We start from the raw sequence: 15,380 nt of genomic DNA on the forward strand, positions 1-15,380 counted from the left end.
GCTGTACAGACACACTATGTACCATGCACACACTGCTGTACAGACACACTATGTACCATGCACACACTGCTGTACAGACACACTATGTACCATGCACACACTGCTGTACAGACACACTATGTACCATGCACACACTGCTGTACAGACACACTGCTGTACAGACACACTATGTACCATGCACACACTGCTGTACAGACACACTGCTGTACAGACACACTATGTACCATGCACACACTGCTGTACAGACACACTGCTGTACAGACACACTATGTACCATGCACACACTGCTGTACAGACACACTGCTGTACAGACACACTATGTACCATGCACACACTGCTGTACAGACACACTATGTACCATGCACACACTGCTGTACAGACATAAATTGTAATACATACACTATTGTAAGGACACATAGCTGCGTGGATCCAGAAATAAAACTATGAAAATAGGATTTGTTAAATGCAGTTTTTATCTTGCATAAAATATATGTTTGTGCTTTCTGACCAAGACTGTGTTGCATTATTAATTGGGGAGGTTAGTAATTGATGGGTTGGGTAAGGGACAGCATTGTTGGGATTAGGTGACCTGGTGACTGGTGGTTGTCGAGGTATTCTTTAATGAATTGCATAATATTTGCAGATTATTGGGGAAATCTCTCTCTCTTGGTCATGCATCCACAATGTAGTTGGAGGTGTCTCCTCGTCTTCTGGACTTCCTAATGCAGCTATATTTGTTGCTCAGAACACAGAATACATTGTAACCAGTATGGCACACAAACACCTGCTTTAATCAAGAAATCCAGGCATGGCCTCCGGTCAGTCAGAACCAAATGAAGGAAAGGAGATTCAGTTCAAAGATAAAAAGCTTTAAGCTCTTATCTTGGGAGCTGGACTTTAAGATGCCTGTTCCAGGCTGCGTAGGATTTAGAGCACCAGGACACGGTTCAGCGCATTTCTTCCTCCTCATCAGAAACATCCGCAGTTGGGATCTGTCGAAGGTTGTTCGCTCTCACACTAATAATAGAACCACATGATGCCATCAGGTCAGACACTCCCTGTGCTGTTACCCCAGTACCATCGAGGTTCAACTGCACTACAGAAACCACCCTCAGATACCGGAGACCTAATGGGAAAGAGAGGGAGAGGCTGTAAAACTGGGAACAGAAGGAATATTTCTAATATGGGAAGGGTTGGATGTGAGACTGGAAAAGGAAGGAGGAGAGTAAACACATATAAGGAAGGTATGGGATAACGAAGAAGTGTAACTGAAGACGGGAGACCGGTGATGATGTGAGATGGGGAATAGCAGTAGCATGCTAGGAAGGGGAAGATGTGATACGGAAGGAGCATATTTGTTGGAAGCGGGGAAAGGAACAATTTTACAACATGACAGGAGGCCTCATACTTTGCATTACTCTCTCAACTCTACAGCAGCAAAGAAAGTACAGAATAAAGATCCCAGTGAGACTATATAAGCTATGCTACACATAAACACTTACTCTTTCTTTGCTGCTCCACAACAGTCAGGTCAGAGTTTCAGTCTCTCCCTTACGCTTTGTATTTGGAATTTTTATAATGGTTGATATTGCTTTATATGGTTATTGCGACTATTTATGCTTTTAGGCTTGCTCCTTGGTGTGCATCTGTGCATTTCTGCTTCTCCCATGGGGCTAGTTGTAGGTCTCCTCTGACTCTTTCTTTTTTAGGGACTTGATCCAGCACTTTATCTCCTGTTTTCAGACGCCTGTCTGTCCAGGAGGACCCAGTCAAGCCACGGCGACTGGGGCAGAAGAGTGACCATTTTCCCCGGTTCCAGACAGGAAGCGGTCCTTGGCAGAGGTACCAAGCTGGCCTATTAAGAGACTTACTCTCCCAAAACAAGTAATAGCAACCCTGATCAGGAAGAATACCGTAAGGATGTCTTCCGACAGGAGGAGCATGGACAGCATTCAGTGATGCACATTGTGTAACCACACCGGCAGCTCTAATATAATCAATCTGACTGGTTTACAGAAGACATAGGGGATCTTGGAAGATCACGCTTTGTGCGTGCACATGGTGTTCGTTTTTTTTTTCACGCATGCGCACGCGCTCTTCCAATTATGCCTGGATGATTTGTTACCATGTCATCCACCCGTCCCTGAGTGGCACAGAATACGCATCATCGCGTTCCACAGTTGAAACGTACGCCATCAGGTGACACGGATGGACGAAGATTACTGGCGCTATAAGAAGTCCCCACAAAGAGGAATGGTTTCAGATCCTTGAAAAAGTCCCCTATTGGACAAAATGCGTTGGACAATGCAAGACTTTGTATGGACTTTTATTTTGTTTTAATTTTTAACTGCTGGAATCCTTTGGCATCTCAAGATCTAACACGCTGTTGCTTGGTTCCACTCTATGTGGAGATATACCCAGATTTCCTTCCTGTTTGTAAGTGAAACTTAATAAATTCCTTTTTGGTTTTAATTGTACTTCACTATGTATGGTTCTTTTTCCTCCACTTATCCAAGGAATATATGAGGATTTCCCACTGCTGAGATCCACCAGCTTTCTGATTCGTTTTAACATCTGGTGGGGTGAGAAGCCTGTTTCATCTTATGTTTGTGAGTTTAATATAAACATCACTCACTCTGTTTATATGTAACTATATTATGCTATGTGCTGTTTAATTTTATTATTATAGATCTACACCGATCCAAGCATCCTGGTTCACCCCTCCAGGTTATGTTCTAATTCTATATGTGTACTGGGTGATTTCCCCCTTTTTTATGCTCTCTATGTCTTACTGGAATGTCTGATAATGAGTTCAAAGTCCAGTCTAGCAAGTGCATTAATGAAATGTGTGAAATAATTTATCTTGATTCCAAGGCTTAAGCTTATAAGTGTCATATAATGATATCCTATATTAAAATTGGCTAACTTGGACTCAGGAAATGCTTGATGCTTAAAACGACACTTAAGACCATATATGTCTAGTTCCGGGAGCAAAGAGCCCCCACCTGAGCTGTCTCTTCTAAATCAGTCTGTTCTTTCTTTTTCCCTGAACTTATCTTTTATATGTACATGATGCTCATCCCTATGTCTCCTTTCACTCTCTTCCTACTACTGTCCTATGAGTATTTGCACGTAAGCACTTACTTTTTAATGTATAAAAACACAACTGACAAAAAAAGGCTTATTTTGATAACTAACACGTGTTTGGTGTCTGATTCACGCTTCTTCAAGTGCACTTGATTCAATTTGGGTTCCCCTGAATATAACAAAGATCAAATTGGATCTATACCAAATGTGACTGGGGTCCACGAGATGATAGAAGCATTGTACGGACTGACTACTTTCCCTAGCATGAAGTTACATTGGGTAGGTTGCATTGTACAGACTGATAGCTTTCCCTAGCATGAAGTTACATTGGGGAGGTCATCTTGAAGCATTGTACAGACTGACAGCTTTCCCTAGCATGAAGTTACATTAGGTAGGTTGCATTGTACAGACTGATAGCTTTCCCTAGCATGAAGTTACATTGGGGAGGTCATCTTGAAGCATTGTACAGACTGACAGCTTTCCCTAGGATGAAGTTACATTGGGGAGGTCATCTTGAAGCATTGTACGGACTGACAGCTTTCCCTAGGATGAAGTTACATTGGAGAGGTCATCTTGAAGCATTGTACAGACTGACAGCTTTCCCTAGCATGTAGTTACATTGGGGAGGTAATCTTGAAGCATTGTACAGACTGACAGCTTTCCCTAGGATGAAGTTACATTGGGGAGGTCATCTTGAAGCATTGTACGGACTGATAGCTTTCCCTAGCATGAAGTTACATTGGAGAGGTCATCTTGAAGCATTGTACAGACTGACAGCTTTCCCTAGGATGAAGTTACATTGGGGAGGTCATCTTGAAGCATTGTACGGACTGACAGCTTTCCCTAGGATGAAGTTACATTGGAGAGGTCATCTTGAAGCATTGTACGGACTGACAGCTTTCCCTAGGATGAAGTTACATTGGAGAGGTCATCTTGAAGCATTGTACAGACTGACAGCTTTCCCTAGGATGAAGTTACATTGGAGAGGTCATCTTGAAGCATTGTACAGACTGACAGCTTTCCCTAGGATGAAGTTACATTGGGGAGGTCATCTTGAAGCATTGTACGGACTGACAGCTTTCCCTAGGATGAAGTTACATTGGAGAGGTCATCTTGAAGCATTGTACGGACTGACAGCTTTCCCTAGGATGAAGTTACATTGGAGAGGTCATCTTGAAGCATTGTACAGACTGACAGCTTTCCCTAGGATGAAGTTACATTGGAGAGGTCATCTTGAAGCATTGTACAGACTGACAGCTTTCCCTAGGATGAAGTTACATTGGAGAGGTCATCTTGAAGCATTGTACGGACTGACAGCTTTCCCTAGGATGAAGTTACATTGGAGAGGTCATCTTGAAGCATTGTACAGACTGACAGCTTTCCCTAGGATGAAGTTACATTGGGGAGGTCATCTTGAAGCATTGTACGGACTGACAGCTTTCCCTAGGATGAAGTTACATTGGAGAGGTCATCTTGAAGCATTGTACAGACTGACAGCTTTCCCTAGGATGAAGTTACATTGGGGGGGGGGGTCATCTTGAAGCATTGTACAGACTGACAGCTTTCCCTGGCATGAAATTACATTGGGGAGATCATCTTGAAGCATTGTACGGACTGACAGCTTTTCCTAGGATGAAGTTACATTGGGGAGATCATCTTGAAGCATTGTACGGACTGATAGCTTTCCCTAGCATGAAGTTACATTGGAGAGGTCATCTTGAAGCATTGTACAGACTGACAGCTTTCCCTAGGATGAAGTTACATTGGGGAGGTCATCTTGAAGCATTGTACGGACTGACAGCTTTCCCTAGGATGAAGTTACATTGGAGAGGTCATCTTGAAGCATTGTACGGACTGATAGCTTTCCCTAGCATGAAGTTACATTGGAGAGGTCATCTTGAAGCATTGTACAGACTGACAGCTTTCCCTAGGATGAAGTTACATTGGGGAGGTCATCTTGAAGCATTGTACGGACTGACAGCTTTCCCTAGGATGAAGTTACATTGGAGAGGTCATCTTGAAGCATTGTACGGACTGACAGCTTTCCCTAGGATGAAGTTACATTGGAGAGGTCATCTTGAAGCATTGTACAGACTGACAGCTTTCCCTAGGATGAAGTTACATTGGAGAGGTCATCTTGAAGCATTGTACAGACTGACAGCTTTCCCTAGGATGAAGTTACATTGGGGAGGTCATCTTGAAGCATTGTACGGACTGACAGCTTTCCCTAGGATGAAGTTACATTGGAGAGGTCATCTTGAAGCATTGTACGGACTGACAGCTTTCCCTAGGATGAAGTTACATTGGAGAGGTCATCTTGAAGCATTGTACAGACTGACAGCTTTCCCTAGGATGAAGTTACATTGGAGAGGTCATCTTGAAGCATTGTACAGACTGACAGCTTTCCCTAGGATGAAGTTACATTGGAGAGGTCATCTTGAAGCATTGTACGGACTGACAGCTTTCCCTAGGATGAAGTTACATTGGAGAGGTCATCTTGAAGCATTGTACAGACTGACAGCTTTCCCTAGGATGAAGTTACATTGGGGAGGTCATCTTGAAGCATTGTACGGACTGACAGCTTTCCCTAGGATGAAGTTACATTGGAGAGGTCATCTTGAAGCATTGTACAGACTGACAGCTTTCCCTAGGATGAAGTTACATTGGGGGGGGGGGGTCATCTTGAAGCATTGTACAGACTGACAGCTTTCCCTGGCATGAAATTACATTGGGGAGATCATCTTGAAGCATTGTACGGACTGACAGCTTTTCCTAGGATGAAGTTACATTGGGGAGATCATCTTGAAGCATTGTACGGACTGACAGCTTTCCCTAGCATGAAGTTACATTGGGTAGGTTGCATTGTACAGACTGATAGCTTTCCCTAGCATGAAGTTACATTGGGGAGGTCATCTTGTTTTGACAACCTATGTGCTGTTCTAAGGTTAATACTGGGTTTACATCACTGGATGTGCCGCATTAAACATATCAGTTTAAGATACACAGTATGTGGGCACCAATTATTGAGATCAGATGTCTCATCCTTACCCATTGCCAACAGATGCATAAAATCCAGCACATGAAATCTCCATAGACTGGCAGTACAGTGGGTACTGAAAAGCTCGTAGTGAAGAGATTGGTGATGTTAAACTTTGGACTGTAATAGGATGCCACCTTCTCCATTAGTCAGTTTGTGAAATTTCTGCCTTACTGGATCTGCCACAGTCATCTGTAAGTGCTATTATTGTGAGGTAGAAGAGCCTAGGAGCAACAGGAGTCCTGTTTGATTGACAACCAGTATCAGGATCTTAAATTGAGTCCTATATCTTACTGAAAACCAATGGAGGGACTGCCAGAAGGGTAAGGCTTGGGAGGTGCCGACAGACAGAAGGATGAGCCTCGCCGCCGCATTCATTATAGACTGTAACGGGTCAAGTTGGGAACACGTAAGACCACTGAGAAGGGGATTACAGTGGTCAAGGCGAGAGTGTCCCTTTAAACCTTCTCCTTGCAGATCACATAACTCACCCTTGTTTGTGATTCGAGTACGGCTGAGATTAACCTTCAGAAGATTCTTGCAGTGTCGGATGCCAAATTTCAAAACATTATCTCCAACACCTGTATCTGAAAGACCAAGAACCTGCAGGAGAGACAGTTACACACAAAGTAAAATAAAACCTATAGAACTTAATTTCTATAATACACTCATCATACACTATATTAATATACAGACTGGATATCATACAATATATGAACATACAGACTGGATATCATACAATATATTAATATATAACGCTCAGTGTATGGACTGGATATCATACAATATATTAATATATAACGCTCAGCGTATGGACTGGATATCATACAATATATTAATATATAACGCTCAGTGTATGGACTGGATATCATACAATATATGAACATACAGACTGGATATCATACAATATATTAATATATAACGCTCAGCGTATGGACTGGATATCATACAATATATTAATATACACAGACTGGATATCATACAATATATTAATATACACAGACTGGATATCATACAATATATGAACATACAGACTGGATATCATACAATATATTAATATATAACGCTCAGTGTATGGACTGGATATCATACAATATATTAATATATAACGCTCAGTGTATGGACTGGATATCATAATATATTAATATATAACGCTCAGTGTATGGACTGGATATCATAATATATTAATATATAACGCTCAGTGTATGGACTGGATAACATACAATATATTAATATATAACGCTCAGTGTATGGACTGGATATCATAATATATTAATATATAACGCTCAGTGTATGGACTGGATATCATACAATATATTAATATATAACGCTCAGTGTATGGACTGGATATCATACAATATATTAATATATAATGCTCAGTGTATGGACTGGATATCATACAATATATGAACATACAGAATGGATATCATACAATATATTAATATATAACGCTCAGCGTATGGACTGGATATCATACAATATATTAATATACACAGACTGGATATCATACAATATATTAATATACAGACTGGATATCATACAATATATGAACATACAGACTGGATATCATACAATATATAACGCTCAGTGTATGGACTGGATAACATACAATATATTAATATATAACGCTCAGTGTATGGACTGGATAACATACAATATATTAATATATAAAGCTCAGTGTATGGACTGGATAACATACAATATATTAATATATAATGCTCAGTGTATGGACTGGATATCATACAATATATTAATATATAACGCTCAGTGTATGGACTGGATAACATACAATATATTAATATATAACGCTCAGTGTATGGACTGGATAACATACAATATATTAATATATAACGCTCAGCGTATGGACTGGATAACATAATATATTAATATATAACGCTCAGTGTATGGACTGGATATCATACAATATATTAATATATAACGCTCAGCGTATGGACTGGATATCATACAATATATTAATATATAACGCTCAGTGTATGGACTGGATATCATACAATATATTAATATATAACGCTCAGCGTATGGACTGGATATCATACAATATATTAATATATAACGCTCAGCGTATGGACTGGATAACATATAATATATTAATATATAACGCTCAGCGTATGGACTGGATAACATATAATATATTAATATATAACGCTCAGTGTATGGACTGGATATCATACAATATATTAATATACAGACTGGATAACATACAATATATTAATATACAGACTGGATATCATACAATATATTAATATACCGACTGGATATCATACAATATATTAATATACCGACTGGATATCATACAATATATTAATATATAACGCTCAGCGTATGGACTGGATAACATACAATATATTAATATACCGACTGGATATCATACAATATATTAATATATAACGCTCAGCGTATGGACTGGATATCATAATATATTAATATATAATGCTCAGCGTATGGACTGGATATCATACAATATATTAATATATAACGCTCAGCGTATGGACTGGATAACATATAATATATTACCGTATATACTCGAGTATAAGCCGACCCGAATATAAGCCGAGGCCCCTAATTTTATCCCAAAAAACTGGGAAAACTTATTGACTCGAGTATAAGACTAGGGTGGGAAATGCAGCAGCTACTGGTAAATTTCTAAATAAAATTAGATCCTAAAAAAAATATATTAATTGAATATTTATTTACAGTGTGTGTATAATGAATGCAGTGTGTGCGTATGTGTGTGTGTATGAGTGCAGCGTGTGTGTATGAGTGCAGTGTGTGTGTGCATGAATGCAGTGTGTGTGTGCATGAATGCAGTGTGTGAATGCAGTGTGTGCAGGGCCGGTGCAAGGATATTTGCCGCCGTAGGCAAAACATTTTTTGCCGCCCCCTCCCCCCCCATATGTCCTGACTTCCCCTCCTCCTCCCTCAGTGGTCCTTACCTCCCCACCCCCGTGTTCCTTCACTCCCCCCCCAGTGGTCCTGACTCACCCCTCCCCTAGTGGTCCTTACCCTCCCCTCCCCTAGTGGTCCTTACTTCCCCCTCCCCTCTCATAGTGGTCCTTATCCCCCTTCTCCCTCCCATAGTGTTCCTTATCCCCCCCATCCCTCCCATAGTGGTCCATATACCCCCCCCCCCTCCCTCCCATAATGGTCCTTATACCCCCCTCCCTCCCATAGTGGTCCTTATACCCCCCTCCCTCCCATAGTGGTCCTTATCCCACCCCCTCCCATAGTGGTCCTTATAACCCCCATCCCTCCCATAGTGGTCCTTATACCCCCCTCCCTCCAATAGTGGTCCTTATCCCCCCCTCCCTCCCATAGTGGTCCTTATACCCCCCCTCCCTCCCATAGTGGTCCTTATCCCCCCCCTCCCTCCCATAGTGGTCCTTATCCCCCCCCCTCCCTCCCATAGTGGTCCTTATCCCCCCCCTCCCTCCCATAGTGGTCCTTATAACCCCCCTCCCTCCCATAGTGGTCCTTATAACCCCCCTCCCTCCCATAGTGGTCCTTAACCCACCCCCCCCCCCCTCCCATAGTGGTCCTTATACCCCTTTTTTTTATTATTATTATTTTTTTTTTTATTATTTTATTTCTTATTTAATTTATATTGTTTTTTTCGTCCCCCCTCCCTGCTTGATATATGGCAGGGAGGGGGGCTCTCCTTCCCTGGTGGTCCAGTGGCAGTTCAGTGGGGGGGAGAGGGGGGCTGTCAGAGCTGTACTTACCTTTCCTGCAGCTCCTGTCAGCTCTCTCCTCCTCCGCGCCGTCCGTGCAGCTCCCTCTGTCAGCTCACACTGTAAGTCTCGCGAGAGCCGCGGCTCTCGCGAGACTTACACTGGGAGCTGACCGAGGTGCTGAACGGACGGCGCGGAGGAGGAGAGAGCTGACAGGAGCTGCAGGAAAGGTAAGTACAGCTCTGCCAGCCCCCCTCTCCCCCCCCAGTCTGTATTATGGCAATGCAAATTGCCATAATACAGACTCTGACTCGAGTATAAGCCGAGTTGGGGTTTTTCAGCCCAAAAAATGGGCTGAAAAAACTCTGCTTATACTCGAGTATATACGGTAATATATAACGCTCAGAGTATGGACTGGATAACATACAATATATTAATATACAACGCTCAGCGTATGGACTGGATAACATACAATATATTAATATACAGACTGGATATCATACAATATGTAGCGGAGGGCAGTATTATAATCCACGATCTCCGCTGGTATACAGGTAAATCCACAGTCAGCGCTGAAAAGTAAGGCAATTTTCCAATCCTCCCAATAACTGGACAAAACACAGTATGGGAGTCAACTGAGGGCTTTATTCACAGGCTTCCATATTTATACAGTTCCCCATGCAAGGGGTTTCCCTACAGATATTTCAGGGGATTTCTCCCATCAGGCATTGCATTTCTCCCATCAGGCACCGCTGCACGAGAGGGATACTCCCACTAGAATATACAGTTAAGTGGATTATCCCCTCGTGCAGCAAAACCGACATTTCACATTAAAATCTGTAACTTGAACAATATTCGTCTATTTTGCACGAACAGCCGTTCGGTAGATAGCTGGGGTTTGCGGGTACATTTCGTGGGAATACCGCTCAGCTCCCAGCTAAACTAACCGAACGCCGCACGAAATACATTTAACCATCGAGTTCGGTTTAAAACTACCGAACACGATGGGGAACAGAATGTGATGCGAACGCTCTGGAAGTCCAGCGGTGTTCATGCCGTCGAGTAGCCGTTTTCAGTTCCAGGCACTCGACGACCATACACCGCTGAAGAGACAAAGGATCCAAGATGGCCGACCGCCGCGTGGTCGGTAGTCGAACGACGGCCACCTAGGAGAGCCTCTAATTACCGATTGCAACATTGTTGCAATCGGTTAACAAGCGCCACACGTCCCTTAATGTGTGGTCTATCAGGGGAGCCCACATTCGTTTCACGAACAGCCCGGATAGTCGCTGTTCGTGAACCGAAGTACTCGCATGCTAGTGGCTTACGGCTGTTAGCATACGAATTACAATGGTCCCAGCAAAATACATACATAATACAGCATAAAATACAGACAACCTTTTGACATGTAAAGTCCAGAAGTTGCTAGGTTTGCCACAATGCTCCCCCAGAACCAAGCCGGCATACACAGTCTGATCCAAACGGATCGGCTTGGGGATGTCCGGGAGAGTACTCACAGATCACTTCTCAAGTTCAGTTTGTCTAGATAACCCGTTGGCGTTACCGTTTTGCTTCCCTGGGCGGTAGTGGATTGTGAAGTCAAACGGCTGCAGCGCCAAACTCCAGCGCAGCAGCCCGGCATTGTCCCCCGCCACACGGTTCAGCCACACCAACGGGTTGTGATCTGTGAGCAGCGAAAAAGGTTGTCCATACAGATACGGCTGCAGCTTTTTGAGGGCCCACACCACGGCCAGGCACTCCTTCTCGATGGCGGCGTAGCTTACTTCACGTGGCAATAACTTTCGGCTCAAGTAAGCTACTGGGTGTTCCCTGCCATCTGCTCCAACTTGGCTCAGCACTGCCCCCAATCCAAACATTGAAGTGTCACAAGAAATCTTTTAGTTGGATCAGGAGCAGCGAGTACGGGAGCATTAGTTAGAGCAGTCTTTAGTTGTTGGAATGCCTGATCACACTCTGGGGCCCAGGTAACCTGTCGGGGGAGGTTCTTACATGTCAAGTCAGTCAAGGGTTTGGCTAGGGCACTATAATTGGGCACGAATTTTCTGTAGTACCCCGCCGTACCTAGAAACGCCAGTACTTGGGTCTTGGTCCTAGGAGTGGGCCACTTGGCAACAGCTTCAATTTTGGCCGGTTCGGGTTTCTGGTGTCCGCTCCCCACCCGGTGACCTAAATACTGCAGCTCTGCCATCCCGATATGGCACTTACTAGGTTTCAGGGTCAGCCCTGCCTCCCCTATCGGTCAATAACGGCTCCTATATGTTGTAGGTGTTCTGCCCAGCTCTGGCTATATATGGCAATATCGTCCAGGTATGCACATGCATATTCCTGGAACCCGTCCAGTAACCGATCTACCATCCTTTGAAAGGTCGCCGGGGCGTTTTTCATCCCGAAAGGCATGACCCGAAATTGGTACAGGCCAAACGCCGACTTGGGGATGGCATCATCGGCTAACGGAATTTGCCAGTATCCCTTGCATAAATCTATGGTAGTGAGATACTGACCCCTAGCCATTTGATCTAGCAACTCGTCTATTCGGGGAATCGGATAGGCATCAGACACCGTTTTGTCGTTTAGCCTCCGGTAGTCGACACAAAAGCGTGTCGTGCCGTCCTTCTTTGGTACCAACACTACCGGCGATGCCCAGGGGCTGTCTGAATGTTCGATAACCCCTAGTTGCAACATCTCATCAATTTCAGTTTTCATATGTGTCTTGACTGCTTCAGGGACACAATATGGGGTCTGCCGCATAGGTAGCTGTCCCGGGGTTTCCCGGGGCTGTCCCGTGGCCAGCGGAGTGTATCCAGGTAAATTGGAGAAGATAGCCCCTTTAGCTATGATCAACTCTTGTACCTGGGCACGCTCCAGAGGGCGTAGCCGCTCCCCCAGCTGAACGCCCTTGGAGGGCTCTATCTGTTCCTCTGATTCTAATAGGTCAGGTAGGGGCAGATTCTTCTGATCCTCCGCTGCGTAGGCGCATATTGCCGCCACGTCCTCTATCCTCTCATGGTAGGGTTTGAGCATGTTCACATGAAGCATGCGTCTCTTCCCTACCCCTGAGCAGGGGCCGATCACATAGGTAGTGTCGCATCGCTGCTCTACTACCTGGCATGGGCCTTGCCAGATGGCCTGCAGCTTGTCTGTGCGGACAGGTTTCAAAATGAAAACTTTGTCCCACTTGAAAGCTGCGGTCTCTGGCTCCCCTATCGTACCAGCGGCGCTGGCGTTGTTGAGCCGTCTGGAGGTTGGTGCGTACAGCCTGGGTTAATGCCTCCAGTCGGTCCCTGAACTCCAGCACGTAAGATACAATGGGGTTACCATCGGAGCTACTCTCTCCCTCCCAATGTTCCCTAATAAGGTTTAATGGTCCTCGCACCCTTCTCCCAAATAGCAATTTGAAGGGGGAAAAACCTGTCGACTCTTGGGGTACCTCCCTATATGCGAAAAGCAGATGGGGTAGGTAGCGCTCCCAGTCTTTATGAGTCTCGCCAACGTACGGAGCATCTGCTTTAGCGTCCCGTTAAATCTCTCACATAACCCATTGGACTGGGGGTGGTAGGCAGAGTGGACTATCGGCTTAATACCACATACCCTCCAAAGTTGCTGGGTAACCTCTGCGGTGAACTGGGTAGCTATCGGATATTATCTCTTGGGGAAACCCTACCCGGGAAAATATCTTGATTAAGGCTTCGGCTACCGTCTCCGCATGAATGTTGGAGAGGGCAATGGCCTCTGGGTACCGAGTGGCGTAGTCCACCACGGTTAAGATATATCTCTTCCCTGAGAGACTGGGCTTGGGTAGAGGCCCTACGATATCAACGGCTACCCTGCTAAAGGGTTCTTCAATAATGGGTAGCGGGCATAATTTAGCTTTGCGGCGGTCACCTTGTTTGCCCACTCGTTGGCACACGTCACAGGAGGTGCAATATTGCCGTACATCTTTAGAGATCCCGGGCCAGAAAAAGGCGTGGGTTAATCTGTATCGGGTGCGTGTCATTCCCAGGTGGCCGGACAGGGGAATGTCATGAGCTATCCTAAGCAGCTCCTGCCTATACTTTTGGGGTACTACCAGCTGTTTGGTGGTCACGGTGACTGACCCTCCTACCCCCCTTTCTGCTATGCGATATAATAGCTCTTTCTCCCAGGTGTACCGCTCCCCCTCTAACCCGGCCTGATCGGTGTTCACTTTATCCCGGTATACCTGCAGCGTGGGGTCGGCTTTTACCTCTGCCTCAAATTGGGTGGGGGTATCCCAGGTCATACGCGTCAAGGGGGTGTCATGGTCTCTTACCTGAGCCTCGGTGTGTGCTGGTGGGGCCGTGGTGCGTGCCTGCTGCCGGGTGGTTACTGGATGGGCCTCCTGATGTGGAGCCTGGGGTACAAAAGCAGAGGTCATCTGACCCAAGTCATTCCCTAGTACAACATCCGCTGGTAAGTTCTGCATCAGGCCCACCTCTACCATGCCCTCCCCCGCACCCCAATCCAAATGAATTTTAGCAGTGGGTAATCAGTATACTGCTCCCCCTGCCACTCGTACTGCCACGGATCCGCCAGTGTGTGCTGTATCAGGAACCAAATGGGGGGCTATCAGGGTTAAAGTAGCTCCTGAATCCCGGAGCCCCTGGACTTCCTTCCCCTCTAAGGTCACTAGCTGGCGGTGATGCTGCCGGTTATCTGTGGCTCGAACAGACATCACCTCATGCAGAATTCCCAGGGGTTCCTCGGCTTGTGTGCTCAACACCTCGTGAGCGGCTGGCTCCATTTGGTAATGGTGAGCAGCAGCCCTTGGTGCCAGGTTCTGCCTGACTTGGTTCCAGGCTTGTCTGCTCCGATTTTGGGTGCACTCACGTGCCATATGTCCCCACTGCTTGCAGGTGTGGCATTGTATATTAGCCCGTCCATTATATTCCCCTGAGCTGGATTCCCCTGAGCTGGGCGGAAAGGTGTCGCTGTGGGAGTGGTAGGCGGTAGAGGACTCGATTGTCCCGTGGGTCGAGCGTACGCCTTAGGTAGTAGTCCATGGTGCCTCCTTGCATCAAAATGTTGGTCCGCCAATCGGGCTGCTTCTGTTAAGGTGAGAGGTTTTCGGTCTCTCACCCATTCTTGTGCCTCTGGGGACAAGCCGTTAAAGAATTGCTCCAACAGCATCAGTTGTCGCAACTCCTCCATGGTGGTAGCTTGGCTGGCTTGTATCCACCCCTGGGATGCCTGATCCAGCTTGTGTGCCCATTCTGCATGGGAATCTCTTTCTGGCTTGCGCAGGCCTCTAAACTTGCGCCGGTATGCTTCTGGGGTAATGGCATATCTTTCCAATATCGCTCTCTGAACTTTAGCGTAATCTTTGCTATCCTCTCTGGGTACAGTGCGATATGCTTCTGCTGCCCGACCGGCCTGCTAGTACCGGAACCCATACCGTCTGTTCCAAATTATGTAACTCACACAGTCTCTCAAAATCCTGTAAATACCCATCGATCTCGTCCTTCTCCTCACAAAACATTTTAAAGGCATGGTATGGGATTTTGGGTTTTACTGGGTTGCTGAGTGACTCA

General features: G+C 45.3%; 1 protein-coding gene across 2 annotated transcripts in view; it reads right to left on the reverse strand.

Moving 5' to 3' along the window:
* Positions 1–455: 455 nt before the first annotated feature.
* The window catches only part of LOC134609283 (F-box and leucine-rich repeat protein 13-like), a 66,182-nt gene continuing 51,257 nt past the window's right edge, over positions 456–15,380 (reverse strand). For both annotated transcript variants that reach the window (XM_063452946.1, XM_063452947.1), the window contains 2 exons: positions 6,616–6,727; positions 456–1,126 (listed from right to left, as the gene is read on the reverse strand). In XM_063452946.1, the coding sequence (XP_063309016.1) occupies positions 948–1,126; positions 6,616–6,727 (291 nt within the window). In that variant the 3' untranslated portion in view covers positions 456–947. The remainder of the gene's footprint in view (positions 1,127–6,615; positions 6,728–15,380) is intronic.

Source organism: Pelobates fuscus, chromosome 4 (genome assembly GCF_036172605.1).
Source record: "Pelobates fuscus isolate aPelFus1 chromosome 4, aPelFus1.pri, whole genome shotgun sequence".
Lineage (NCBI taxonomy): Eukaryota > Metazoa > Chordata > Amphibia > Anura > Pelobatidae > Pelobates > Pelobates fuscus.